Raw genomic sequence first — 27,113 nt, 5'->3', positions numbered from 1 at the left:
TCCCACACAAAAAACATATTTTTGCTACATTAACTTATCTGCTTGATTTGCTTTTCTCATCCCAATTTTCCACCTCCTGACTTGCACTGAATTATTACAGTTACAAAAATATTTCTTAATATATATCAAGTTATGAGGCAAGTATCATTTTAGGCACATATTTTAGCTACCAAGAAAAGAGACAGCTTGTGGCCCACTTGTCCTTCCTGACAAAGTAGGTGAGTATTTATTTATCTGTCTGCTGCCACCACCGCTCTCCGATCCGAGGTAACGGCCGACTAATAAATCCTTCTGGGAAAGGGAGGCTGAACACTCCCACGGTGGCCATGTTTAATATCGGAGTACGGTGCCTGCCTACATTTAAGCTGACAGACTTATTGAGCGTGACAACGAACCTTGGCTCTTGCAAGTCGACGTGTTCTGTCCACTCCATCATCACACGGCTGAAACCACTCTTTTCAAGGTTGGGACTGGAGTGACATTCATCTCAACGTCAGCAAGTTTTGTGACGGATGGATGGCAATGTTTTTTTTTTGCATGTTAGGTACACTGCACTTCAATGTGGTGTGGTTCTATTTGAACATTCATAGCCTTTTCAAAGAAATACACCCAAAAAAATATCACCATCTTCAACTAAAATGAAATATATTAATAATTACATTTTTTAATTGAAGTTTTACTCATTTATGATAGTCTTTTAGCGTTGTGTGGAGTTCCACAAGGGCCTGATCTTTGCCCATTCATTTTCACTTTACATTTACACTTAGGCGGCACGGCGGTCTAGTGGTTAGCGCGCAGACCTCACAGCTAGGAGACCAAGGTTCAATTCCACCCTCGGGCATCTCTGTGTGGAGTTTGCGTGTTCTCCCCGTGCATGCGTGGGTTTTCTCCGGGTACTCTGGTTTCCTCCCACATTCCAAAAACATGCTAGGTTAATTGCCGACTCCAAATTGTCCATGTGATTGGCTGGCGACCAGTCCAGGGTGTACCCCGCCTCTCGCCCAAAGACAGCTGGGATAGGCTGAATGAATTAATTTACACTGAGTACGTATGCCAGTTGGGTGAATGTAATATGAATGAAAAAATAATACAACATAAAAAATAAGCTTTATGAACTACAAAGATATACGACCAATATATTTCATGAATTTCAAATTCAACCTCTAAGAAAAAATATTGTGTGGAGTGCCACAGGGGTCTGATCTTGGCCCATGTATTGCTGTGAGTTTTTCATTCATTTTCTACCGCCTTTTCCTCACGAGGGTCGCGGGGGTGCTGGAGCCTATCCCAGCTGTCTTTGGGTGAGAGGCGGGGTACACCCTGGACTGCTGGCACATATAGACAAACAACCATTCACACTCACATTCATACCTATGGACAATTTGGAGTAGCCAATTAACCTAGCATGTTTTTGGAATGTGGGAGGAAACCGGAGTACCCGGAGAAAACCCACGCATGCACGGGGAGAACATGCAAACTCCACACAGAGATGGCCGAGGGTGGGATTGAACCCTGGTCTCCTAGCTGTGAGGTCTGCGTGCTAACCACTTGCCCACCGTGCCACCCTGCTGTGAGTTTTTAAGAAATATAAATATACTTGAAAGTCAACTTTCTGAATTAAATTTTTGTGCGTTTTAAAATGGACTATAAATATAGTAAAGCATGGTGCCCCACAGGGGTCTGATCCTCGCCCGTGTCTCTAATACAATGATACAGAAAATGAAAATCTAAAAATAAGACGCGAGCAGACATCATTTCATGGTTATTTCTTTGTTTGATTTATTTACAACTGAGGACATGAGCTGACAAAACTCCCGACAAGAGGATGTCTTAGTGGAACCCAACGTAGGATCGTCAAGGAATTGATTGAGGTATCTAACGCAAATCTTTTTTCCTCTCCAAACGCGACTCTGCTGAGTATCAAACCGCTCTGCAGCTTTTTTGCCACCCACACAAAACATTTTTTGTCACAATGTAAGCTGACTTTAAAGTGCAATTTGACTGGTGCAAAAGCAGTGATCATGACTCGCATGAAGGCGCCCTCTAAAGGCTGCATGATCAACTACACTAATTATGCAATTCTTTTTAAATGCACTCTTGCATAGACTGTATGCGTGATAGTTATACTGGGATGTATCGTTTATAAAATACTACCTATTTTATGATCTGCTAGACTGCTTTGTGCTATGACGCCAAGCTAATTTGACTTTGATCCCGTCCACGGTTGTTGTGTCACATGAGCGACACGCGGCCTCACGCCATCAAGTCCAGCTAACCGACCCCACGTGACACCGTAGAAAAATACGAAGACACAACAAGGAGGACGTCGCTCGCTAATTTGGTCACATGATACACCGATTCCCAATCCTTTCCGAGTGTCACGAGATCTGAGCAACCGGATTTCCTGCAGGACGACACGTTACACACAAAAAAAATCGTACAAAAATACCCCGACGTTACATTCAAAGAGGGAATTGATCCTTTTTTTCCAGGGGGAAGGAAAAAAGTGCTCTTGTGATTCACAGTATCGGAGGGCTAACAGTTGGTGGCCGACTCAAGAGAAATGAAAAGTGCACGTCCTTGGTGGGGTGGGGGTGGGGGTGGCGATATGATACAGCATCGTGGGAGGGGGCGGGTAAAAGAGTAGCTAGTCTCAAGGTGGCGCTAATCTAATGTTGTCAGATCACAACAGCAGCTTCCAGGATTTGCTACAGTTAACAAATGTGGTGGGGGGGGGGTCGGGTTAAGAAAAGAAGTTGGGGGTCTTATGCCTCCACGTACTGGGGAGGGGGCTCCTTAGGCGGGATGGCGACCACCTCCTCGTACGGTGGCAGTAAAACCTGAAAACAAAGAACAAAAAACGTTTTTCCTTATCATTAATTTTAATTTTCATTTTATTTTATATTTTTCATCAAGGAAATATGCCCGTCAATACTTGGACTGGTTTGATGCTGGTTGGAGCACTCGCATGCTAATGTTAGCATTCTAATAGAAAACAACATACATGATATTGTGTGGACATATTTCATCAGTAAAAGGACATTATGGAAGAGTAATAAAAATAATTTTATTATAATAATGTATTAAAAAATATAAAATTCTGTTTTAAAATTATTTAAATAATAAATCTCAAATTATAATTATAATATATTATAATATAATTGTAAAGAAAAAACTAATTAATATAATTATAATATAATATATGGGCGGCACGGCGGTCTAGTGGTTAGCGCGCAGACCTCACAGCTAGGAGACCAGGGTTCAATTCCACCCTCTGGCATCTGTGTGGAGTTTGCATGTTCTCCCCGTGCATGCGTGGGTTTTCTCCGGGTACTCCGGTTTCCTCCCACATTCCAAAAACATGCTAGGTTAATTGGTGACTCCAAATTGTCCATAGGTATGAATGTGAGTGTGAATGGTTGTTTGTCTAAATGTGCCCTGTGGTTGGCTGGTGACCAGTCCAGGGTGTACCCCGCCTCACGCCCGAAGAGAGCTGGGATAGGCTCCAGCACCCCCCGCAACCCTCGTGAGGAAAAAGCAGTAATGAATGAATGTAATATATATATATATATATATATATATATATAATTAATATATAGAATTAATTATATATAATATATGTAATTATATATATAATTATATATATATAATTATATTATTATATTATAATTATATTAATTAGTTTTTTCTTTATAATTATATTATAATAAATTGTAATTATAATTTGAGATTTATTATTTAAATAATTTTAAATAGAATTTTAAAACAGAATTTTAAAATAGAATTTTATAACAGACTTTTAAAACTGACTTTTAAAACAGAATTTTATATTTTTTAATACATTTTTATAATAAAATTATTTTTATTACTCTTCCATAATGTCCTTTTACTGATGAAATATGTCCACACAATATCATGTTGTTTTCTATTAGAATGCTAAAATTAGCATGCGAGCGCTCCAACCAGTATCCAACCAGTATCCAACCAGTATCCAACCAGTATCCAACCAGTATCCAACCAGTCCAACTATTGACGGGCATATTTCCTTGATGAAAAAGGGCTTTAAACGCGCCTGAGCTGATGAACGGTGAGTAAATGTGCAGCCAGAGAGCACGCCTCCATCATAGAGCATTAATGGCGTTATAAAACCAGCGCTTCGGCTGTTGCTGCTGCTAATTCGGGAGAATGTGCTCCGAGGGGACGCGATTGTGAGGCAGCGGCCGGGGGAGGCCCTGCAAACACATCACAGCGAGGATTTGAAATGAAGCGGACAAGCAGACTATTACGTAACATGTCCACAAGAAGAGGACAGATATATATAAATATCATAAATATATATATAAAAAGCAGAGGGTGCACTTTAATGGCATTTCAGATGTTGATAAAAAGCCTTTGCTTTTTTTTGGAATGTGAATAAAAGAGGCAGCACGCCATTCATGAAGATGGAGGCCGCTATTAATATTCATGGAGCGATGTTTACGTTCCCCGCTGTGCATTACTTGGCTCCACGCAACACAACAAGGACACCATAGCGACATGGCTGCTGAGCTACGTGACGGCGGCGAGGAGGCGAGGGCAGATTAATGTCTTACGTATCAGTGCTGCGGATTAGCGCAGACGGGCAGATGGGAGCTGTGACCACGCTAAAGCCTCCCAGAGGACCCGGCGCACCGCCGTCGTTTCAACATGATGTCATCGCTAATCTGCTGGCTCACGTCATTACCTGCGCTAATGAGATGCTGTACTGAATGATGTCACGTGACCTTACCTGGCACATTTATAGCGCTAGCAACTCACTCCACTGCAATACCATAGGAGGCCTGGTGAATGTGGTGGCGGGCAAAAGGGGCGGGGACTCACCGTGGTGTCGTTGGTGGTGACGTAAACGAGGACCTCGGTGGTGCCTCTGCCGCTCACGTATCTGTAGCAGTTCCACACGCAGCCAATCAGGTAGGCCTGGAAAACACACGCACTTAAAGATGGCTGCTTCATACGGCATCTCAGACCGTGCTGCGCCCCCCAGTGGATGGGAGCCGCATAAAAGATGACAACTCAGGACTTTGAATCGTTACAAGATCTTTCCCGTCTCATCCCATGCTGAAAAATAGATAGGACAGCTTTCTTGTTTAGTCTGACTAGAGCCATCCTATCTAGTAACTTTTACGACTTTTAGTGGTCGATGCACGTTTTCTTGGTTCTTCTCATCAGGCTGTGTTGGCGCCGAGGTGGATCCTGGCAGAGGAACAGCAGGTTCATTGTGTGTTTGTGTGAGAGCGGCGTGCTGGCCAACAAACCAAGCAGCAGGCCGGTCCAATGCCGCCTGTGCCATCTGCTGGAGATGAAGCCAGAGATGAACCTTAAACCGAGGGCTGCGGAACAGGGCTCCACGTCTGCTCGGGCCTTCAGGCTACATCTGAGTTTGAGTGCTCCACACATGGGAGGAACTGGAAGCTTCTCGGCTGACGTAGGACATGTGATCCCTGACGTCTCTTCTTCCAGTGGCCGCCCTTCTCCGTCTTTGGACGTGTGCCCAGGGAAGTGATTTGATTGCACAGGCAGCGTCTTGGAAAAGCACCCATCCATGCACGGACGCTTCCTGCTTGCACTCTGACTGGGCGATCATGTCAGGGATGACATTGATCCAACGGACGCGTTGGCATATTTCATTACAGATGGCGTCTCAATGGCGGTGACGCGTGCACGCCTTTAATTGGCTTAATGGCTGAAGATGAACTCATCTTCAGCAACGCTCCTTGTGCACTACGCTGTTAGACATACCGGCCACAACATTAGGTACACCTATCTGATGCTGGATATTATGACAAGATTATGACTAGGGGTTCAGGTGGAGTGACGATGGCGTGACGATGGCGTGATGCGGTTTACCTTGAAGGAGAGGATGCAGCCAATGAAGAGGAGGACTGCGAAGACCAGGCACATATTATTGGTGGACATGATGTCCTCTTTGTAAGGGAAAGTCCCCGGCTGCAAACACAAAGAACCAAACATGAAAATGAAGAACATTTCCATAAAAAAAACACAGATGACCTTTGCATGCTTCACATTGAAGAGATTTAAAAGCTCATCTGCATAACTAAAGAGCAGAACATCATGCCTGGGTGCCCCCCCCCCCTTTCACCTCTTGTTTAGCAACAGATGCTACGTAACGCACACGTCTTCCAAAAGGTTAGGCAATAAGCACCAGCTTAGTTGCCACTTTGGGACGCCATTTCCTCGGCACTCACCAGCTGCTGGAGGTAGTCCTGCACCGTGTTGGGGTACACCACCACGCTGATGGCCACCAGGGTGTTAAGGGCAAAGTCGAAGATTTGGTAGCAGAAGAAGGGAATGATCCAGGCGGCGTGTTGCTGCGTGGAGGAGAATTTCAATGAGTAGGGGGATGTTTGTTCACGGGACAAAAGGGGCTGAGTGTGTTTTGTTGACCCACCTTGTACGCGCCGTATGTTGCCATGCCGCATATAAGAATCATGAGGAGGGATATGGCGGTGGCAATGCAGATATCTGCGATGGGGGAAAAAGGTGTACGAAATAAAGCACCAGAGCGGAGAGAGGGGCGGACGGCGTTAATATGTTCAAGTAGAAGAGCTTTTCAATCATCAATGGCCATTAGCTAGCATAACTGATACGCTGCTGCTGCCTTTCCAAGCGCTGGTATCGGCTGCAGTGCGATCGGTAAATTCAAATGAGATCGCCCGGGTTCACCCAGAGGTGTATTGATGGGGCGCTGCCGTCAATGCGGGCCTAAATTGTAAACAAAAAGTCAACAGCACACACGCGAGGAGGCGGGACTAACAGTCTTTCCCTAAAGTGCGTACACCCCAGCATTTTTCTTGTCAAGGAAACTTACATATTCTTTAGAGTAGTCAGTGTGCAGCAGTGTAGCGTTACGATCCACTGTCGGCCACTGGCCTAAATACACACCAACACAAGTGAGTAGTAAAACTTGATTGTTTTCATGGTGGTAGTCGTGTTGTGGTCTGGGCTGCATGAGTGACGTCACTACGACCACATCACTACTCTCAGGAGAACCAGACTCTAGAGCGGAGGGAGCTACCTGCTGTGGCCCGGCAAGGGGGCACTGTATTCGGGTACATGCTCCGAGCAGCTCACGTATTGGTATAATGTCACAATTCCCTCAAGATAACACACAGTGAGACTAAAATGCTTAAGCGTGCGTTGAGACACTCACTGGCATCGTCCATGACATCGATGTCGGTCCCCAGCTCGGAGCTGCTGAGGTGGTAGCGGTATTGCACGGGGTCGTTGAGAGCAGACAACAGGATGAGTAGGACCACCGCATTGATGAGCTGGGGAGGGAGAAATGAAGCAGCGACTTTGACCTCGGGTTGAACGCAGTCACACACACATTGAAGTAGATTGCGTCCAGTGAGGTCACGGCGACTTTGAATGTTATTGTATAAAACAGACACAAGCATGAATCATGTTTATCCTATTACCATGTTATTGCTACAGCGATGATCTATACAGTAAGTTTCCCTGGACACACCAAACGGTAACGCTTACAAAAGCCCAGAGATTTAGCAGGCTTAAGAGGTGCACTATGTTTAAAACCTCAGGTTGGTTTAAAGGCAGAGGCTAAAGGCTAAATTTAACCAGGACTCTATATTAGCACAAATGTAGGACAATTACATAGGACACTCATGTTAAACTTTAGATTTGATTTAAAACAAAACAAACAGAGACGCCAATTTATACGAATGTTATTTTTGTGGTTGCAGTTAGCAATAAAAGTGTTCCGGGAGCCCCATTGCTAACAGCAACAGCATGAAACTAATTGGAAATCGATACCCTTTAGAAAACTAAGCACTGTAATGTTTTTATGTCATCATGTAATGTTGTGGCCGATTAGCAGGTGTTATTTATTATTTAATTTATTCGTTAATCCCCAAAATGCCAGAACAATGTGAGAAATGTGAGTGGAAAAACAACACAAAAAAACAAACGAGGATCATCATTGTTGGCGAGCTAGCTACTTCAAAATCCTTCGGCATTTGGCTAACACTCGCTAGCATACCTTATTTTTAATTCTCAACGGTGTAGCCGATTAATGCAGAGTTGAAGTGATTCAAAGATCATATTTACCATGTACCAAATCCCCAAAATAATGGTTCCAGTCCGGACATGACAGCAAAGGCAGCAACTCGTCGAGTACCACCGGTCCCACGGCGAAATCATCATGAATGGTCCTCTATTCAAATGTGGAAAAATGTCCACAAATCACATGGAGGCTGCCGGGAAACGATGTGTAGTATTTTTTAAAGATGGATTTTCATTGATGAAAAGATGTGTGTGATGTCCTTGGCGCTACATCCACCGTACGCGGACAGCGGTGTTCGCCCGACGGAGGGGAAGGCAGAGTGGACTCCGGGCTAAAGCCGCAGCCGCTAATCTCGCGCAGCCACCGGTCACGTGACCACCGAAGCTTTTTATTTCTTTATTTTGAAATTATTTGTTTATTTTTAGGATGAGGGGGTTGGACACAGGAAATTCAAAATATTTATATGCTTGAATTGGACTTTTCTGTGATTTAATAATTGCTTATACAGTATTCTCATTCATTTGGTAATTAGTTTTTATGAAGAGACTGAAAAGGGATACTTGTTAAGGGTGACATTTTTTTTCTTATATACATTTTTTTCTTATAAAAAAGTTTTCTTAAGTAAATAATATTTTCAATTTGATTTGTAATTATTTAAATTTTCAGGAGGTTGCGAAATATAATATAATATTTTACATTTGTTTGATATTACTCATTACAATTTGCAAACATCACTTTTTATCATTTTTCAATTATTTTTGTAATAATTCATTTGAACTGTAATTCATTACTTAGGTGATTATACTTAATTGTGCTATTTTTTTCTTTATTTCTATGTGATTTCTTAATACACTTTTCGTCTACTTTTCATAAATGGAAAATAAGCTAAAAATTGGTTTATTGACATTTTTTTTTCCTTCACCCTTCCAGGGTAAATTCTAAATTCTCTGTGGTCCAAGGGCAGGCAGAAATATCCAGTATTGTTCATAGCATTGTATTGTCCTGGTGCTCGGCTGTCATGTGGGCAAACGTACAGGATGACGGCTGGCAGATGGGCCAGCGAGCACGACAACGCTAAGCTCCAGTGGGTGGACCACATCATCGGGGTCACATTAGGGGATTTTCCTCTGCTTGCTTTAAAAACCTCACCGCATGACTACAAGAAATCTCAATGGCCAACATTCCAGACTATTCGGCAGCACGGGTGTTGAATGACTCCGCCTCCTGCCAACAAAACACTTGAGAGTATTAAACAATGGACACGACGAGAGGACTGCCCCGTCATAATCCGAGCACACATCTGCTTGTTTTTCTGCTTTAGGATGGTCTGTTCCGTCAAAGTTTGCAGCATGCATCCATTAGTGACCTTAATTCAAGTCCTGTAAAACCATACCCCGGCAAAGACAACCAGAACGTGATCTCCCCGTCTAAAGTGAAGGTGAATGGGCTGCCAGGCCCAGATTAAACGATACTAAATCCTACATGGAAGCGCAAATAAGGGATGAAGAGCGAAGGAGGTCAGCCCGCGTAAGCGTGCCACGAGACCGAGGCACCACATTGCCTGGCGGCGGGCCTCTCAAGGGTCAGCGTGAAGCAGGACTGACATACTTTTGTACAATTCCGCTGTGGAAACAGTCAACAGGCAAACAGACAGTCAGAGTGCTGAAGGAAATGATGATGTATTCATAGGTCAGGTATGTTCAATGCCACTAAAAAAAACATTGTCATGGTAAAAGAAAAGCCCATGATTACTATCCATCCATTTTCTATACCGCTTATCCTTACTAGGGTCGCAGCCCATGATTACCAATCATACAAAAAAATTATCATTACAGTAATTAATATGCAGCATCAGCTTTTTTCTCTTAACACAAGAGAGGCCCTTGAAATATATTTCCTTAAACTGTAATTAGAATTTATTAGTTTATGTGAGCTCTTTTTGTTTGCTTTTTGTAATGTAAATGAAATTATTACATTTTAATTGGTTAAATAAAACTTCCAATAGATAAAATCAAGCAATTCTTATTTATTGGTATTTTTTTATACATAGAAATTTCATTTGTATCGCCTCAATAAAGAAATAATTCACCAATGAAGTTATATAAATACATTGATTCCATCATCAGTAAAAATGGAGTCAAAAAAGAAAAAAACATAAAGGAGGTGCCTGCCATCGTAGTAATATTTATTTTTCTTCTACTAACCACCAAGTCATCTTGGAACAACAACAACAACAACAACAACAGTACTGCTCATGTCTACTAAAGAGGAAAACTGCCATTTGTCTTTTTTTAATGAAGTTAAAAAAAAGCTATCATACACAGTGGATGTTAAACCCCGAGGACAAAAACAGGCAAAGCTGCTTTAGATTTCATGTACACAAGTAGTACTATTATCATTATTATTATCAAAGTCATGCAAGACTCAATTGACATCAAAACTTACAATTGGATGGAAATTTTTAAAAAAGTCGTCAATGCACGCTTATATACAACTACAAGTTAAGGCAATGGAATCAAATTCCCGTAATAAAGACATAAAGAAGTACCATTAAAGCTGCTGCCAAGGTCATTATTCAAGGTTAATGCAACTAAAACGACAAAATCAAAACAGCCTTTTGCACAGTGCAAAGGTGGGCAAAGACCAGCATGGGGTTTTTCCCAGCACATCAAATGGGAAAATGTTCAATTCTGGAGCAGACTGACTTATAAATCTACTCGGATAAATAATAAATACCGCCTGTCAATACAGTACAACGCACCGTGCCGTTGCATCATGAGATGAGCTCACTCAATAGTATAGCCTTCATTAGTCGCATTACAGTGCCTCCTAGCGGCCGTCGTTGGTCAGGTCCTTCGATACAGAACTCCTAAAGAACCGCTCTCTGCTGTTCACTTGGAAAGCAAATATGATATCTTCAGAAATGTAGAATAATTGGAGCATCTTTACATCGAGTGAGGGGTGGGAATTGTAAACGAAAAGTGCAACATTCCAGGAAGATAAAAATATACAAAAAAAAAAGGATTTGATTCCATTCAAAAAAATAAACATCATACAAACTTGTTCCTCCACTGCAGCGCAGCAAAAATAGTGCAAATTAGATTTAAGTCCATAGGACCCCCCCGTCATTGAATCACTTAACAGAACCCAGCGAGTGGCTTTTCTTCTCATTGTTAATATTATGAATATTTTGGAAACTGATAAAAAGTGTATCCCAGAAAGAAGAAGCTCTGTACCTGGTAATAATTATTGCATATGACTACTTCAACAATCGTTTGCATAAAAGCAGACCTTTTAGGTTTCCCTTCTGACCTTTTTCTTGTGGGGGGGCTTGGCCGCCTCGGCCACATGCTCGGGTCGCCCTGCGGAAAGGAAGGAGATTAGTGTGCTTTCACCGCCTAGCTTTCCATCAATATGTTGAAGACTTACTCTGAGATGATGAGGACGCGCTGAGATTCGGCTTTTTGGAGGCCGAGGTGGGAAGTTCTTGAGGTTGAGGAACTGCGTTGACCACCTAACAGCGGCACAGAAAATATTTGACTTTTTTGCCGTGTGCCAACTTTCATTTTGAAGTTTTTTTTCCCTTGCCTGAGCCTCAGATGTTGCCTCATCCTCTGTTTTCTTCTTCTTTTTCCTTTTCTTCTTGGACTTGCCAGCTCCCCCTGCTGGATCCTCAGAGTCCTTATCATCCTCCGACACCTACCGCAACAGATGGGATTTGAAAAAGCCACTCGGATGAAATAAAATGGCCCGGGCAGGGAGAATTAGTCGGACCTTGGCGAGAATGGGTTGTTCCTTGAGCTGGACCAGTTTCACCACCGCGGGGGGCTCCTCGTAGTTCCCCCAGTGCTCCACTGGTGCGTTCCAGTCGGACGTGGGATCCACAGGGGCCACCCCGACTGAGATAAAGCATCCAAAGAAGTCTCACTCTAAAAAGATTCCGTCACCAATATTTTGGGCAATATAGAGTATATGTGTAAAGCTATTTATGTTTCACATGTCTCATTCTCTCTGATTATGTCTTCTACATTGGGGAGAACAAATGTAACAGGGACTATAGGGGTGTTATCTCATTTCTTGAGAGCTCTAATGATGTTACAAACCATATTTAGAAGATCGCAAAACAGTTTGTCAATGATCCAACTGCAAAAATATACAATTTCCTAATATGGAAATCTGTTTTGATCACGATAAACGAGGGATTACGGTATAAATGTAAACTGTCAGTCAGGTTTGACTTTAGCGGACTCGTGGGTAGCCGGTGAGAATGCACACTCACTTATGCCGCCCCATTCATCGTCTGCATCAGCGTGGCCGGTCCACTGCATCTCCATGGACTTTGATAGCGGGTCTAACGGGGACAGGAGGGGACAGCATGACGAGTCTTTTGCACTTTGAGACAAGCCTTCCTCGTCATCACTCTTACCTGCAGGATTCAGACGCAGCATGGAGAAAGAGACCGGGCCGAGGTCGGACTTCATCTGGCCATCAATACCGCTCCACGCCGCTGTAAAGAAACACAGATTACGCTCATCTTTTTCAACATATTTGCCATGCAGTACCACTTCTGACCAGCAGCCGGCATAGTTGCTCACAGTATTGAACGTTAGAATGGTTTAAAGAAGCCATTCATTCACTCATTTTCTACTGCTTATCCTCACGAGGGTTGCGGGGGGTGCTGGAGCCTATCCCAGCTGTCTTGGGGCGAGAGGCGGGGTACACCCTGGACTGGTGGCCAGCCAATCACAGGGCACATATAGACAAACAACCATTCACACTCACATTCACACCTATGGACAATTTGGAGTGGCCAATTAACCTAGCATGTTTTTGGAATGTGGGAGGAAACCGGAGTACCCGGAGAAAACCCACACATGCACGGGGAGAACATGCAAACTCCACACAGAGATGGCCGATGGTGGGATTGAACCTTGGTTTTCCTAGCTGTGAGGTCTGCGCGCTAACCACTCCACCTTTATTATTATTACATGAGTATTTGTTGGGTTCATGTTTTTTTTAAATTGCATGGTTTCCGACACAAATTTGGTTCCTCATTGAGACCCAAGCTCTCTATATTTTAATCATACAGTCGTCCCTCGTTCATAGTAGGTTGCTGTACCCAAGCACAATAAAGTTATTAAATGGAATATTTTGAAAATTTAGCAAATTTATGACTTTCTACATTTGACACTCCTATTATTCTTTCTTTACAACACATTGCTCAACTCTTAGGATGCTGGTTCACTTCAACTTACCACTTCCACATGCAATGGGAGGATAGCTTTTTTTCAGTCAATTTTGGGGGCAATTAAATCATTATTACTGAGTTCCACTGGAGACCACTGCAGTGCAAATAAAGCTGTATTGGCAATGCCAACCAATGAAAGCTACCAATGCAACGTTTATTTATAACATGCAGTACTGATGAACTACCTTGCGACTCCTGCGTCCAGGACTGGGCTTCAGGTTGGGTCTGGTAGTGTGGAGCCCACTTATTGGCCTCCATAGAAGCCACTTGGGCTGGAATCTTCATGGAAAAGTTATTCCACCCGCCACCATTGATTGAAGACACCTCTCCCTGTGTGGACAATGCTGCAAAAAAAAACATTGTGCCCCATTTTGTTTTTGTTTTTTTACTGTTGTTGCATTTTAAAACATAATAAATAGAGTTGGAGTTCTGTCAGTACCAGCTGCTCTGGAAGAGTCCACTTTAGCAGATGATCTTGAACGCTGAGGTTCTGAAACAAAGACAACTCCTCGCTGGTCACTTCATTAGGTACACCAATGAGCTACACGGCTCCCTTATTGGTATACATACCTGCTCTGTTCTTCTTAACCTTGGATGGCGCGTCCGCGTGGCTTCTGGCAGCGCCCGCCCCCTCGGGCCCACCAAGAGACTCGGGGCCCTTGTCCTTCCGCCGTTGCTGCCTCTTCTCTCGGTTGCTCACTTTGGTCTCCCATGCACCTGAAGAGCAGTAAATTCAATTCAACCTTTATTTACTCAGGGAACACCAGCTGACAGAATATGAGGAAATGGTTAACAGAGTGCTGCTAAGGAAAACGACTGGCTGTGACCGAGTGAGAACGACGGACTGGAGGCTTTGAAAAGGGAAAAATGTTTTCCCAGAGTTACAAGTTGGAACAAAATGATTTAAGCCGCGTTAGGATCCAGGATGGCAGTTATAGAATGCCTGTCACTCAAGGACAAATCGTATGAAGAAATCGTGATCTACAAAGTTCTTAAAAGTCCTTTTGGATGAATTTTCTTGCCTTGTATTTTCAATACAAGTATTGCCTCTCGCCCAAAGTCAGCTGGGATAGGCTCCAGCATACCCCTGCGATCCTAATGAGCCTAAGCAGCATAGAAAACGGATGGATCAGGGATCACTAGAGTCAAATGAATGATGACTGAGTGTAAGATGTAATGTAACGTTTACCATCATCAGGCTCCTTGGCGTCATGTGTGGACACATTGTGGACTGCTTTGACGCTCGTTTTGGCTTTTTTCTTGTCTTTTTTCACCAGCTGGGCAGGCGCTTGCACTTCAGGGGCCTGTCGTCAATAAGCATGAATCAGGGATGTCTATGCTCTGACACGGACAGCTTTAAATGACAGACGGCTAACGAACCTTCCGGGTTTTGGTCTGCGAGGGTGGCGGCTTGGAAAGCACTTTGACTTCCTCTTGAAGCACCGAGGCAGGCTGTCCGTTAGGCTGCTGAGTCTTCTGTGTGGACACAAACCACAGTAATGTCAGTGGTGGAATATTTGTTTCATTATATGCGCTCGGGTTAAAAGGATCTAGTTCACTTGGCTGAGTGTTCAGTGAAGGCGGTGAATCAAATCATATGAGTCAGTCCACTGACTCAAGACAGTGAATCGATTCAAACAAATGGGTCTGCTGGTCTGCTGTATTTTCGGTGAGTCCACCGACCCAAGTCTGCGATGTTCCTGTAAGTCGTTACCTCGGGTCAGTGAACCAATTTGGTTGAATCATCAGGCGACAGTGTTACCGGTGAACCGTCTGACTAAAGGCGCTGAACCAATTCAAATGAATCATGTGAGACTACTGTGTTACCGGTGAGTCTGCCGACAAGCGTCCGTAAAACAATTCAAACGAATCAACGGATCCGTAGTGTTTCGGCTGAACCTCGGTGAACCAATCTGAACCAAATAACCGAGTTAGTGAATCAATGCAGCAGAATCGTCTGAGTCTGCCATGTTTCCGGTGAGTCTAATCAGTGAACCAAAACAAGTCTTCAGTTTTTCCTTGACTCTGCTAACCAGGGCATGTGCACTTGCAGCAGAAACGATTCATAGCATCTGGGTTAGTGGAGGGTTCGGACTCATGACTCATGATTCAGTAACTGATCGGCTCCAATTTATAATCGTCTGGCTCCTACATTTGGTTCACAAGCTAATAATAAGATCCATTACAGAAACGGTGACAGAAATTGTGCCTTTACGAAGATAACAATGTGTCGTTGACACTGTTTGACAACATGTTTATTATTTTAGTTTGTGTATAACTGCCGTATGTATTTAGGTTACAATGAAAAAAGTGTTTGTTTATAAATGTAATACTGCTAAACATTAGTGTCGCGTCATTAGCGAAGCGGTTAGCCAACATGTAAAGGCGGAAGAAGAGGTTTAGGATACACATTTGTTGATTAGTGCAACATAGCTTCCTCTTTTTGTTGTAATCGAACGAGTTTATTAATTATTTTAGAGATAATTTAGCATAACTAGCTGTCTCGACGAGTTTTAACAACAGTAGGCTTTGGGAGCTGAATGAATAATAACAATAAAAAACTCCAAACCTTTTCTCGTACTTTCTTTTGGTTCCTTTTCTTCACCTCTTCTGGTTTAGCAGGTTTGGTCGTCAAGGGGGTCTTGGCAGGATGCTCGCTGCCAACGTGGGCGATCGGGCATCCCCGCCGCCTCCTGCCGGCCAGCAGCCCACCGCAGACGGCGGCCCAGGACACAGCGAGCAGCAGCAGCAGACCCGCGGCGGCCGTGGTCAGCATCAGCCACGTCGGGTACAGCTCGGGCTTCAGACCCAAGTCTAAGCCGAACTGGCTCCGGACGTACGCTTGTCCGGAGGAGAGCAGGCCCTTCAACCGACCGGAAAGGAGCTCGGCTTCTTCCAGCAAAGCGAAGCCTCGCCAGTCTCCAGCCATGGCTTCGAATGGAGCCGAGCACAGCTAGCCGCTAGCTGTTAGCTGCTAACGGTTAGCAGCCGCATGCTAACGGAGGAGTGGCATCCGCTAGCTTGCTAACCTTGCATCAAAACAAAACCAAAAGTAGACAGACGAGACCTTACATTAGATACCCACATATAGCCCAATCTGATTAATACTTATGCATTTGTCAAAACCGCCCATATAGCGATAAATCTATGGTCATTGACGACATCCCAGTGTTTACAGTGTTTGTAGTTTTTCCACCCATAATTTGACTCATTACATGATTGTACTTGGAAAAATGACGTATTGCAACAAAAACAAACAAAAAACAATACAGTGTGTAAAAGTATTCTTAAGATCCTGTGAAGTTTGGACCCTTTGGAAAAATGACGTATTGCAACAAAAACAAACAAAAAACAATACAGTGTGTAAAAGTATTCTTAAGATCCTGTGAAGTTTGGACCCTTTTGTACTTGGTATCAGGCCATTACCAGGATTTGTAGTATGTACTGTATAGCTACTCCAAAAATTGTGATTTGTATCAGCAGTTATACTTAAATGCATCAATTTCATCTTACTGAAGTAAAAGACAATTTGTGTTTATAAAACATTTATTTTGCATCAAACATGAGCTGATCAAACTATATGTCATAGAAGCATTTTGCCATAAAATATACTTTTTGTTTTTTAAACAGATACAACCAATTGAAATCAAATCTTTTTAAAGCTCCATGCTGTTAGTCCTATATGGCAAAATGTATGAATGGACAAATGCTGTTATCCATCAATCATATTTTATTTTTTACACGTTTTGGTATTTGCAAACAGATGCATAAATAAAATAAAACATAAATATAAATATCCCCAAAGAGCAGTGTCAGAAGTCCGCATCCAGAGTGAACTCGCAGTCCATCATGCTCGACATGACTCCTAACCTCTGATACTCGCCGACTCGTTTCTCAAAGAAGTTGGTCTTTCCCTCCAGGGAAATGGACTCCATGAAGTCAAACGGGTTCTCCGCCTGGTAGATCTTGAATCATAGGATTGCCAAGATGATTACTGACTATACGACAGGAACTCATCGAACAGACTTTGTACCTTGGAAAGTCCCAGGTCGCAGAGGAGGCGGTCGGCCACAAACTCGATGTACTGCTTCATCAGGACGCAGTTGATTCCAATGAGGTCCACGGGCAAGGCCTCCGTCAAAAACTCCTGTCTCAGCACAACACAACATTTATTCCTTAACATTTAAGCTCAGGCCAGTCCAAAAGACATCATGGGCTGACCTGTTCGATGCTAACGGCCTTGGTGATGATGTCCTTCACCCTGTCCTCTGAGGGCTTCTTCCGGAGGTAGCTGTACAGCAGGCAGGCGAAGTTGCAGTGCAGTCCCTACAGGAGGTGACATCATAGGACATTCCACACAACTAGCACCATTCCGAGGGAAATCCACACTTGTTTTGGGACCTTTGCTCATCATCCACAATCCTTATGTGAAGCATAAAACGAAAAACAGCTAAAAAGCGGCAGCTCATTAATGCTCGTGATGGGACACAGCTATTGCGCCTAGAAAGCCCGCTATTAAAGCACCTCCAACAAGGTTTTATGGTTCTGTATGCATGCTGTGGGCATGTAGTGACAGGCACATTGACATTAACATGGAATACTCAACAGTATTCCAAGCAATGTTTGCGGTGAGTCCATTAAGTCCATGTCTCCCATAAGGATTGCGATTGATTGTAAAAATCATCCTACCTCATCCCGGCTGATCAACTCATTGGAGTAGGTGAGGCCAGGCATGAGGCCTCTCTTCTTCAACCAGTAGATGGCGGCAAAGGATCCAGAGAAGAAGATGCCCTCGACTGCCGCAAAGGCCACAATTCTCTCCCCTGCCAGCACAAATAAATAATAAAGACTCTTAGATGCATGGCTATGAATGACTTCCATGTGATCCTTGCTCACCAAATGTGGACTGGCTGTCATTTATCCACTGGAGGGCCCAGTCCGCCTTGCGCCTCACACAAGGCATGGTTTGAATGGCGTTGAATAAATAGTCCCTGAACGGAAAAATAGTTACGTTAATTTAATAGGCTGTAGTTTATTGTGGCGTATAATATCGGGTTGTGAATGATAAAGCGGTGCGACTGGATATCCGGTTTGACAAGCACCGGGTATCACGAGACCAGCAACCGGTTGAAAGCCAGTCTCTTAATGAGAGTCTGGGCTGCCGGCGAATTACAGCAACCGGATTGATCTCATTTATTATGTATTATGTAAACATATGACATCAAACTCGGTGCACTCATGAATACAGAGCCACCATCCACCAGTATGAGCCTGGAGTTTGTTTTTCAGAGATGTTGTGCAATACAGATATGCACATTAGGACTCAATAACATCATCAAAACTACCTCTATGCTTTCCCACAAGGTATCAGCATTTGGGGCCAAATATGAGATGAAACAAAAAGGGAAAATACAGCATATATAGTATCTATCTATCTATCTATTGTCTGTGCAGCGTAGGACAGAGTTAAATGTTGCATTGAAGTGCTGTCAAAGTGGGTCAGGTCATCACTTGCAACAAATAACATAAACATGCAAAAATTGGGGGTTTCTAACTGTATATTACTGTTTGAATAAAATATTTCCAAAATTGATTTATTTACATAAATTGTATGTACTTATTTCAAATTATTCGTTTTTTTTCTCTGTGGTTGGGTCCCCACTTGATTGTTTTTTTTTTTTTGATTGTAGTACTTTTTAATTTTATTTACTATTTTACTGTCACGGTTGTCATATTTTATATTCTATTCATGCATACGTGACCACAAGCTGTTCCAACGTAACTGAAATTGATCAAAATATGTTGAATTGCCCTACAGTTGATTAAATGGATAATTTTATGGATATAAAAAAGTCTGAATTTAATTAATAAATTGAGAATTTAATATATTTTAATAGCTTCAAAATTCTTCATAAACTACATCACATAAGAGACGCCAAACGGTACTGTTTACTTATATTTTTTGCCTATGAACAAATATTTTCAGCGCAGAAAATGTCCCCCATAATCCAACTGAAATTGCTGTTTTGAGGCTCCAAAAGCAAACAAGATAACGACGATTCAACAGATGCTAAAGCCACAAAACGGTTGAAGTGGTCAGGATGCATCCTGTTGTGAACAGCTGCACATCCTAACAGCGCCTTTGCTCCTTCAAGCATCGTTCCCCAAAGCCATTGTTGTCATTAAACCACAAAAATGGAAAGCAATCGGTTGACCTTTCCTTCAGGTCTCGGATGTATGTGTTGATGAGCATGCTGTACATCTCCGAGTGAACCGTCTCTATCAGGATCTGGAAGCTGTAGAAGGAGCGCGCTTCTGGGACCTGCACCTCCTGGCAGAACCTTTGCACCTGCAAAAAGTAATTTCGACAAAAAAAGGTGTCATCTCCACCTATGATGTGTTCAGGGTCACAAGGTGCATTTCATGAACTCTCACCAGGTTCTCGTTGACAATGCCGTCACTGGCCGCAAAGAAGGCCAAAACGTGAGAGATGAAATGCTTCTCCTCTGGTTTTAGACGGTCCCAATGCGGCAGGTCTTTGGAAAGGTCCACCTGGGAAACAAACAGTATTACAGGACTTGTAACCACACATTACATTAGAAGAGGAAGTGATACAACTGTACTATTTACCTCCTCCACTGTCCAGAAAGACGCCTGCGCCTGCTTGTACATCCTCCAGATGTCGGGGTACTGGATGGGGAAGATGACGAAGCGTCTGGGGTTCTCTCGGAGCAAAGGTTCTTCTTCTGTCTGGGAAACATTCTGGCAGTCTCCATCTTCTTCTTTTAAGCCATTCTAGATTTAGAAAACACAATGTTCTGACTCATAAATGTAGGACTTCAACACGCCGTTCTAAAGAAAGTAACGCTACTGGTGATGTATGAATCCAAACTGAAAAGCTATTAGCTATTGATGGTCTGGACTCCATTACCAAATCGATACTTTAGTTGAGCTCATGTCAAGGCGGGCTGATGGAGAATGCCTAACTAAAGTTGTGGCAACTATATCCATTTCAACACATTTTAATATTTGATATTAGTCATAGGAAAATGCTTTGATAACTCATCGTTACATTAATACAATGTTTTCTTGTAGTTACGAGTCAACTCTCGCGCTTGCGCATTGACGCTGACCGGCTCATCAAAACAAAGGACACTGAGAATATACGCACAAAATGTTGCAACTTCCATCAGCTATACACCGCAATGAGTCCTGTTTTTACACACATAACATTCATTTACGGGTAATTATGTCGCTGACTGATGTAGCGTGTAGCTAGCATTAGCATGCAATGCTAGTAACTTACATATCTACAATGGCGTTCATATATATCTTACCTGGTCTCTGCTGGCGTTAGCCGTCTGGTTGGCCCTCAAACAATCCATGTCTTTATTTCTCGGTGTCGGTGTCATTACGGTGGACTTTCAAGAGTCGACACATCCACCTGGTGTCGTACGTTGCTGTTAAATGTAAGCCATTTACAGCAACAGACAAGAGGGGCCTCTAGCGGCCAATCGGGGTAATGCAGGTCACTGTCGGACCTGTCACACTTGCGCACATCTCTCTCTAGAAAACTCCAGCAAGAATTCTGCCTGTGGGATGCTTGATTAGGCTGTGACGTTGTACCTAAAGCTCTGTCCTACTCTTACCTCTTCTATCGACAAATCAAGCAATTTGAGACAAATGACACCTGACATCAGTATTCTGGAAAAAAACTCTTTTACTAGCCTGGCACACTGACATGTCATTAATAGCAGGATCAGCAAATACTGAGGATCTTTGAAAACTTGTCCATATCAACATCACCGCCACAATGCACCGTCGATTGCTACACCGGTATGTTGTGTATACCCAATCGGAAGACATCATTCGTGCAGACCCAGTTACAGTTGTTGACCTTCAGCATGAACACTTGATGAAAGGCCATTGGTGGATCGTTGTCAGTCTGTTGCATAACAAAACATGAATGCATCATCAACTTGTGTGTCTGCACTGTTCATCATTTGGTGGACACGTTTCCCGCGATAGTGGCCAACTGAAGAGCTTACCTTTAGCTGTCCAAACACCATGATGAGTATGCTATTGTCCACTGTAGGCTGCACATCCTGGTCTGTGATAATGTGCTTAATTTGCTGGAAGGGCAAGCTCTGTGGAAGCAAGCACAGCAAACGCCATCACTCCTAGAATATAAACTATAGTGACACAGTGAACCTTGAAAAAAAATGTTCTGCATTGAAATAACTCAAGTTAGCTTAGCAGGTTTGAAAATTGTTTTTATTTTTCTAAAGTTTCTGTGCCTCCCCTCAAGTCTTAAAAAAAACCCCTGCAATGTAGTGAAACATATGTTTATCCCAAGAAAATATTAGTCCGACATCTTTTCAAATCCTTTAGTGAGCAATTGTCTGGATGATGTCACAAAGTTCAGCACTGGACTTCAGTCCATCCACTGCAAGGAGGAAGAAGCCCCAAAACTAGGAGGTGACTGCTATTAACCTGCTCTCTGGTTCCACCCCCGCTAGGGTGGCACCGCTCCCCTACATGGATCAGTGGTGTGGCTATGCGTCTGCTTCTAACTGGTTCCAGCTCGTGTAACTCTTGGGTATGGGTATGTGTCTTCTAATTAGAGCAGGTTGTCAAGCAACATGCCTGTGCAAAGGTCAAGCAATATTGTCTATTGTTTAATCTTAGTCATATCTAACCATAGCCATTTTTTAAAATGCCTGTTATCTGCATGAAGTGATACCTACAGTAAGCTTGCTACCGATGGCTTCTCTCCCATGGTAGAAGCTTCCTTCCCACGTCATAGTGGCACCTTCAGCCTACAAAATGAGCAGACATGGGTGACACAGTGGCATATTGAAGCGTACAAGCAATATAAGTGGAGCTCACGTATAGGTTAACCAGGTCCATCCTGTTGGTGTTATCAAACTGGTTGTAGTACACCTGCACAAAACCTTCGCCGATCTTTTGCCAGAAGTTGTCGCACTGCTGCATGGCTGGATCTTTGGAACTGCAAAATGAAAACAAACAGAAGAGTTGTCCGTGTGGGAATGGAAACAATGCACAGATCTCCCCATAACAACGTGAGGTACATCAGCGTAAACACACACGAAAGGAACATTTGAAACTACACGCCAAGAATCCAGGAGATTGCATCCACAGCTACAGTACAATCAGTAGACACTATACGTCAACAGGATGCTAACACATGGCTACAGTTAGCACAAGTGACGTTTCCCTATTTATGCTAAGCTGCCTTCAAATGTATGGAGAAACCCGTGTCAAATAATTCAACAAAGTAACCAAAGACAAATTACATCAGTTCATATGGAGAACTTTACCGTGTCACACGTTATAATCCACTTTATTCGACCACCAACCGGCCTCTAAGCCTGTAGGGATGTGACGCGAGGGGACGGGCAAAAATTAAAAATGGAGGACTCGCGCTAACCTCTCAACCTGCTGCGTCACCTACGAGTTGGCCAATGAGAGGGCGTTAAAGAGCCGCGTGCTCCCCTCATCTGGCTTTATTTGTCCTACGTCATCGTTAACCCTTCTGTCTCAAGTGCGAGGAGGCATGTAGCACTGCATGGCAGGTTAAGGCTCCCTCGGGGAAATGTCGACCACCATCATAGGTATCGTTACATTTGACTGAAAACCTGAAGCGAACGCACTGAGCTCAAGTCTCGGAGGGCTAAGAGAGTTACTCTGTCGCGCGAGAGTTGTATCTTACCCATAATGCATCGTAGCGGCGTCATCCACGAGGCGGCAGTAATGAATATCGAATATTGGTTTGATTGGTACAAATGTTTTTTTTAAACTGATGTCTTCGTGTCGTAAATCCTTTAATTTTGACTGCGACAATATAATTAATAGGGCGATTCAATTGCAAACAGCTTAAGTGGTGACTTGTTTCAGTTTGGATTGCGGCTAAACAGCAATGGACGTCCTCCGGTGTTATATGACCCCTTTTAAACCATTTTTGACACACCGCTTCAAGACGATCAAAAGATATGAAGCTGCTCGTTTCTAGTCTTTATTTCAATGCCAACAGAACAACCTATCGCCAAGCCAAATGCTGCCATGGCAACAGTGTGGCAAGCTAGCGGTCTTCTGCGCCTACGTATGCCAACTTCCGGAGTCGTCTTTGATTATTTTTTGCGGACACAAATAATTCATCGACGTCAGATGTTATAAAAGTTTATTATATTTGAAAATGTGATGAAAATAAATATGTGACGTCCTGTTTTGGGGCCAGGGATGACTCAATCATAGAGCCACTAATGTGATCATTGTTGCTAACAAGCTTGGGGTGACGTCACATCTATAAGGTCCAGTTGTCTTGCCAAAAAGCTCCCAGCAGTGTAAAAAAAAAAAATCAGGCACATTTTTACTACTAAGCCAAACTTTGATGCACTTGTGCAACTAACGTGTGTAAATATTCAGTGTGCTTTTTTTAACTACAAATTTCCGCCACCAAATATGCAGCCAGTAATAAGCTAAAAAGTAGTATTTTGAAATGGAAGACATCGAGTACTTGACGGATAAGGTTGCTATTGCTTGCAGTGACTGATTAGACATTGAAAAACTGACTGACAAAACAGCATGCAGATTTGTACAAAGACAACAAACAGGAAGGATATTTATACCAAAAAAAGCTTCTGTGTTGATTCTTCGCATAGTACAACTCCTCTTATTGTACCTGCGCTGATGGCTGCTATAGGAGCCTTCAGGTTTCAAGCTACCAAACCACGTTGTTTTCTTCACTTTGCGCATCAACAAATGAGATAACATAACAGTTTAGGCACTTCTTAAAAATAAAATCACTTTTTGCTACAGTTCAGTGCTCGATGGTGCCATGAGAGCCAAACACAAGCCCATCTCCTCATCGATGTCCAGTGATTGAGAAACCAGCTATTGCTTGACTGAGCAGGCTGAACGGAGAGACCCTCTCCTTGCAATCTGCGGCAGAAAAATGTTAATTCTTTCTCCGGGAGTCTCTCTCGAGGTCAGAGCGCTGCAGCCGTGTCACTGCTCGGGCTGAGATGTGATGTAATCGTCCGTGCGGAACACTCTGGGGACTTCTTGGCGCTGCTGTGGCGCTGATCTTCTCGGGCTGTTTGGTTTCTATGATCGATGAAAAATCATAAAAACTGCATAACACATACAAGAAATTTACATTCTCATGTGAAATAAGAGGACTCTCACATTTAAAAAGCCTGGGACGCTCATTGTGCGGAGGATCTTCTTGAACGCGCCCGGCAATGTTCCCAGTTCTCCTTCCGCCTGTGTGACCTGCTCCTCCATGGCGCTGACATTTGCGCCCACCATCTTTACGAAGCCCTGAAAGCACAAATTCATTCAATACCTCAACATTCAATTGAAACCTGATAACTTTTGATTGCACACACCAGGGGCATCACTAGGTTCTGAGGACGGGCCTAGCCCCCAGGAGATGCACAGGATATGAATGAATGTAGTAGACATTCAAAAAAATCCAAAAAACAAATAAGCAACAAGAACCGGGATATAACTTTCCCACTTTTGGACGGATTTAGTAGAGATACTCAATTTTTTAGATACACCATTAAATTTACACAATAGATACACCAATTTTACACATAGATACACCATTAAATTTACACAAGTACACACAATCTACACTGCTAAACCGCTGCTCAAGCTCTGCAACCATTCTGTCCAGTGGACAGTGATATTATAATAATTATTATTCTATTATTAATTAGCCTATTATATTACTATCATCATTATTTTTCTGATTATCACTAGTAGTAGTAGGCTAGTATTAGCCTGCTTATTGGCTTGCTTATTAGACTGCTTTTGCCCGATTATATGAAATTTGTCAGAGATTTAAAAAAATATATATAAAGAAAATATTTAAAAAAATTAAACAAATTTAATTTAAAATATAAATTTATTTAGGGGGTCTTAAGAACATTTTAGGGGGGCCCTATTATATGAAATTTGTCAGATTTTTGGTAAAATAAATCAATAAAAAATATTTAAAAATCTATAAAAAAATCTAATTATTTAGGGGGTCTTAAAAACATTTTAGGGGGGCCCTATTATATGAAATTTGTCAGAGATTTTTTGTAAAAAAATAAATTAAAATATCAAATTATTTAGGGGGGGCTTAAGAAAATTTTAGACATTTTTAACCTCTAAAATAGGCCTAATGACGCCACTGGCACACACATTAACACTTTGTTGAGGTTGGATTATCTTGCAATATAGCGTATGTTGCCAAAGTGAAAAAAAGTGAAGCCAGCATATAAAGCCCCTTTCACAAAGATATGTCAACACCCTTAAACTACAACCACCCTGACTTACCTCTAAATTGTCTATCCGTCTGTATATTTGTCTCATTTCCTCAGACTTCTGCTGGATTTGAGGTAGGTTTTCATTTACTATCTGGGAGGTATCTGTACGAATCTGAGGATGTAACAAAAAAGGATGCACAGCAAGTAAGCCCAACGCACACATGAAATCAGATAAAACACAAATAGAGGATATATGCTCATACCATATCCAGCATGCCAACAAACTCGTCTACTCTTGTCAGCATTTCCTCCAGGCTTTTCTCCAAGCACAGAATCTAGAGGGAAGGGTTGGCGATTCAGGCAAAATATGGCAAGCTTAAATTCAATAAATTACACTGACAGACAGCTTTTTGTCTCCCTTCCTGTCAGCCAACTGGGTCATGCAGCATTCAGTCAACTTGGCTGTAAATTCTAAAGCTGTGCCCCCAGCCCCCATCCAGTATTTCCAATACTTAACGTGCGTACATCAAAATCAACTTGCCTCTTGTAACTTGTAATTATGTCATAGTGGTGATATTTCCTATTGTTATTGCTTAACGGTAATATACAACAGAAATAATAAAAGACCTTTACACATGACAAGAGAAGAAATATTACAGGCAATGCTTGTGATCAATGAGAAATGTTTTCCTGTTACTCACTTTGTGAATAATGGATGGCAAAGTATGTTTCTTGCGCAATTCAGAACACAGTTCAAGTCAGAGAATGTCGGTTTAGTGAACAATGAACAAGCAGAGCTTCGATCAAACTCGAACGTTTAGCACTTTAAATATACGTCAAGCGCTGTCAATTTAGTCAAGTCAGATCAAGACATAAAACTAGAGTTTGCCCCTGTGCGGCAAACTCTACCCTGAGCTGTCAAAATAGACAGTGTTGCTTAGCAACGTCGCTAGCCACTATCCTTTCAGCTAGCGTGTTTACATTTAGCACAACTTCCGCCATTACCGGCACTAACCTCTTCTCCGGCCGTCGCCCTCACGTAGGAGGAATACGTGAGGGCCGTTTGGGTCAGGGCATCGTCGTCCTGCCCCGAGTCGTGCTGGTGAGGCTGCTCGGCGTCGTGGAGGCTCGGACTCGCTGAGACGACGTTAGCCGCCGCTCCGAAGCTGGGGCTCTGAGACACCGTGCCGCTGCTGAGGATGTCGCTCACCATCGACAGGCTGCTGGCACTCTGCGAGACGATGCCGCTGTCTCGGCTGATCTCGGCGCTCGACTCCTCCAGGGGGGACAGGAGGCCCACCCTGTCCATGCGCCGGTTGTCCATGTCGCCTGGCCTCGCTGTGTGCTATGCTACTAGACTGAGCCTGCCGTGTTTGGCTAGTCAACTGACAGGGTCACGTGTGCGGAAGTCGACGGTGGCTTGCGAAGGTCCAAACAATCTAAACCAACACAACGCGAACAATAATACATTTATGGTTAATCTTACATATACCGTAAAATAACA

General features: G+C 43.0%; 5 protein-coding genes across 6 annotated transcripts; all 5 read right to left on the bottom strand.

The window, feature by feature from the left end:
* Positions 1 to 1,698: 1,698 nt before the first annotated feature.
* On the bottom strand, positions 1,699 to 8,424 carry laptm4b (lysosomal protein transmembrane 4 beta). Its single transcript, XM_058047548.2, has 7 exons — positions 8,125 to 8,424; positions 7,211 to 7,328; positions 6,449 to 6,522; positions 6,246 to 6,368; positions 5,887 to 5,985; positions 4,861 to 4,956; positions 1,699 to 2,840 (listed from the first exon to the last, which is right to left on the bottom strand). The coding sequence occupies exons 1-7, from the start codon at positions 8,218 to 8,220 to the stop codon at positions 2,766 to 2,768; spliced, it is 681 nt and encodes a 226-aa protein (XP_057903531.1). The 5' UTR covers positions 8,221 to 8,424; the 3' UTR covers positions 1,699 to 2,765.
* A 1,667-nt stretch (positions 8,425 to 10,091) lies between these two features.
* Positions 10,092 to 16,349, bottom strand: mtdha (metadherin a). 2 transcript variants are annotated; one of them, XM_058046871.2, is made up of 12 exons: positions 15,910 to 16,349; positions 14,709 to 14,804; positions 14,518 to 14,632; positions 13,899 to 14,045; positions 13,768 to 13,818; positions 13,514 to 13,672; positions 12,507 to 12,587; positions 12,360 to 12,431; positions 11,855 to 11,979; positions 11,669 to 11,779; positions 11,510 to 11,594; positions 10,092 to 11,442 (listed from the first exon to the last, which is right to left on the bottom strand). In XM_058046871.2, the coding sequence occupies exons 1-12, from the start codon at positions 16,255 to 16,257 to the stop codon at positions 11,375 to 11,377; spliced, it is 1,458 nt and encodes a 485-aa protein (XP_057902854.2). In that variant the 5' UTR covers positions 16,258 to 16,349; the 3' UTR covers positions 10,092 to 11,374. The 2 variants fall into 2 exon arrangements, with proteins under 2 accessions (XP_057902854.2, XP_057902853.2); XM_058046870.2 differs by having other exon boundaries at positions 15,898 to 16,346.
* Positions 16,350 to 16,861: 512 nt separating this feature from the next.
* Positions 16,862 to 20,885, bottom strand: rrm2b (ribonucleotide reductase M2 b). Its single transcript, XM_058046875.2, has 9 exons — positions 20,666 to 20,885; positions 19,959 to 20,123; positions 19,764 to 19,880; positions 19,544 to 19,677; positions 18,225 to 18,319; positions 18,018 to 18,151; positions 17,550 to 17,654; positions 17,362 to 17,475; positions 16,862 to 17,293 (listed from the first exon to the last, which is right to left on the bottom strand). Exons 1-9 carry the CDS (start codon positions 20,738 to 20,740, stop codon positions 17,141 to 17,143), a joined length of 1,092 nt encoding a protein of 363 aa, XP_057902858.2. The 5' UTR covers positions 20,741 to 20,885; the 3' UTR covers positions 16,862 to 17,140.
* Positions 20,886 to 21,030: 145 nt separating this feature from the next.
* LOC131101600 (nuclear transport factor 2-like) lies at positions 21,031 to 22,890 on the bottom strand. The gene is made up of 5 exons (XM_058046887.2): positions 22,670 to 22,890; positions 22,218 to 22,338; positions 22,076 to 22,147; positions 21,377 to 21,475; positions 21,031 to 21,273 (listed from the first exon to the last, which is right to left on the bottom strand). The coding sequence occupies exons 2-5, from the start codon at positions 22,320 to 22,322 to the stop codon at positions 21,157 to 21,159; spliced, it is 393 nt and encodes a 130-aa protein (XP_057902870.1). The 5' UTR covers positions 22,323 to 22,338; positions 22,670 to 22,890; the 3' UTR covers positions 21,031 to 21,156.
* A 444-nt stretch (positions 22,891 to 23,334) lies between these two features.
* Positions 23,335 to 27,012, bottom strand: bloc1s4 (biogenesis of lysosomal organelles complex-1, subunit 4, cappuccino). Its single transcript, XM_058046885.2, has 5 exons — positions 26,625 to 27,012; positions 25,873 to 25,944; positions 25,680 to 25,781; positions 24,537 to 24,671; positions 23,335 to 24,455 (listed from the first exon to the last, which is right to left on the bottom strand). The coding sequence occupies exons 1-5, from the start codon at positions 26,931 to 26,933 to the stop codon at positions 24,357 to 24,359; spliced, it is 717 nt and encodes a 238-aa protein (XP_057902868.1). The 5' UTR covers positions 26,934 to 27,012; the 3' UTR covers positions 23,335 to 24,356.
* Between the last annotated feature and the right edge of the window lie 101 nt (positions 27,013 to 27,113).

Source organism: Doryrhamphus excisus, linkage group LG7, assembly GCF_037039965.1.
Source record: "Doryrhamphus excisus strain RoL-2023G ecotype Guam linkage group LG7, RoL_Dexc_Guam_v1.1, whole genome shotgun sequence".
Taxonomy (NCBI): Eukaryota; Metazoa; Chordata; class Actinopteri; order Syngnathiformes; family Syngnathidae; genus Doryrhamphus; species Doryrhamphus excisus.
Note: the sequence above shows the minus strand (reverse complement) of the source record. Positions and strands in the feature narration are given on the sequence as shown.

Bases quoted from the DNA above. Each gene is read 5' to 3' on its own strand.
- laptm4b (XM_058047548.2), bottom strand. From the start codon at position 8,220: ATGATGATTTCGCCGTGGGACCGGTGGTACTCGACGAGTTGCTGCCTT. The intron at 6,523-7,210 runs GTGAGTGTCTCA...CCCCCATCGCAG, and splicing joins CGATGTCATGGACGATGCCA to ATATCTGCATTGCCACCGCC. The intron at 5,986-6,245 runs GTGAGTGCCGAG...TTGTGTTTGCAG, and splicing joins AGGACTACCTCCAGCAGCTG to CCGGGGACTTTCCCTTACAA.
- mtdha (XM_058046870.2), bottom strand. From the start codon at position 16,257: ATGGCTGGAGACTGGCGAGGCTTCGCTTTGCTGGAAGAAGCCGAGCTC. The intron at 14,805-15,897 runs GTTTGGAGTTTT...GTGTCCACACAG, and splicing joins AAAAGAAAGTACGAGAAAAG to AAGACTCAGCAGCCTAACGG. The intron at 11,595-11,668 runs GCAAGGGAAAAA...TGCCGCTGTTAG, and splicing joins AGGCAACATCTGAGGCTCAG to GTGGTCAACGCAGTTCCTCA.
- rrm2b (XM_058046875.2), bottom strand. From the start codon at position 20,740: ATGACACCGACACCGAGAAATAAAGACATGGATTGTTTGAGGGCCAAC. The intron at 19,678-19,763 runs GTGAGAGTTCAT...TACTTTTTGCAG, and splicing joins GCATTGTCAACGAGAACCTG to GTGCAAAGGTTCTGCCAGGA. The intron at 17,294-17,361 runs GTACAAAGTCTG...CTATGATTCAAG, and splicing joins GCGACCTGGGACTTTCCAAG to ATCTACCAGGCGGAGAACCC.
- LOC131101600 (XM_058046887.2), bottom strand. From the start codon at position 22,322: ATGCAGCAGTGCGACAACTTCTGGCAAAAGATCGGCGAAGGTTTTGTG. The intron at 22,148-22,217 runs GTGAGCTCCACT...CTCATTTTGTAG, and splicing joins TGGACCTGGTTAACCTATAC to GCTGAAGGTGCCACTATGAC. The intron at 21,476-22,075 runs GTAGGTATCACT...TTGCTTCCACAG, and splicing joins CCATCGGTAGCAAGCTTACT to AGCTTGCCCTTCCAGCAAAT.
- bloc1s4 (XM_058046885.2), bottom strand. From the start codon at position 26,933: ATGGACAACCGGCGCATGGACAGGGTGGGCCTCCTGTCCCCCCTGGAG. The intron at 25,782-25,872 runs GTATGAGCATAT...TTACATCCTCAG, and splicing joins TTGTTGGCATGCTGGATATG to ATTCGTACAGATACCTCCCA. The intron at 24,672-25,679 runs GTAAGTCAGGGT...TTGTGCTTTCAG, and splicing joins GACGGATAGACAATTTAGAG to GGCTTCGTAAAGATGGTGGG.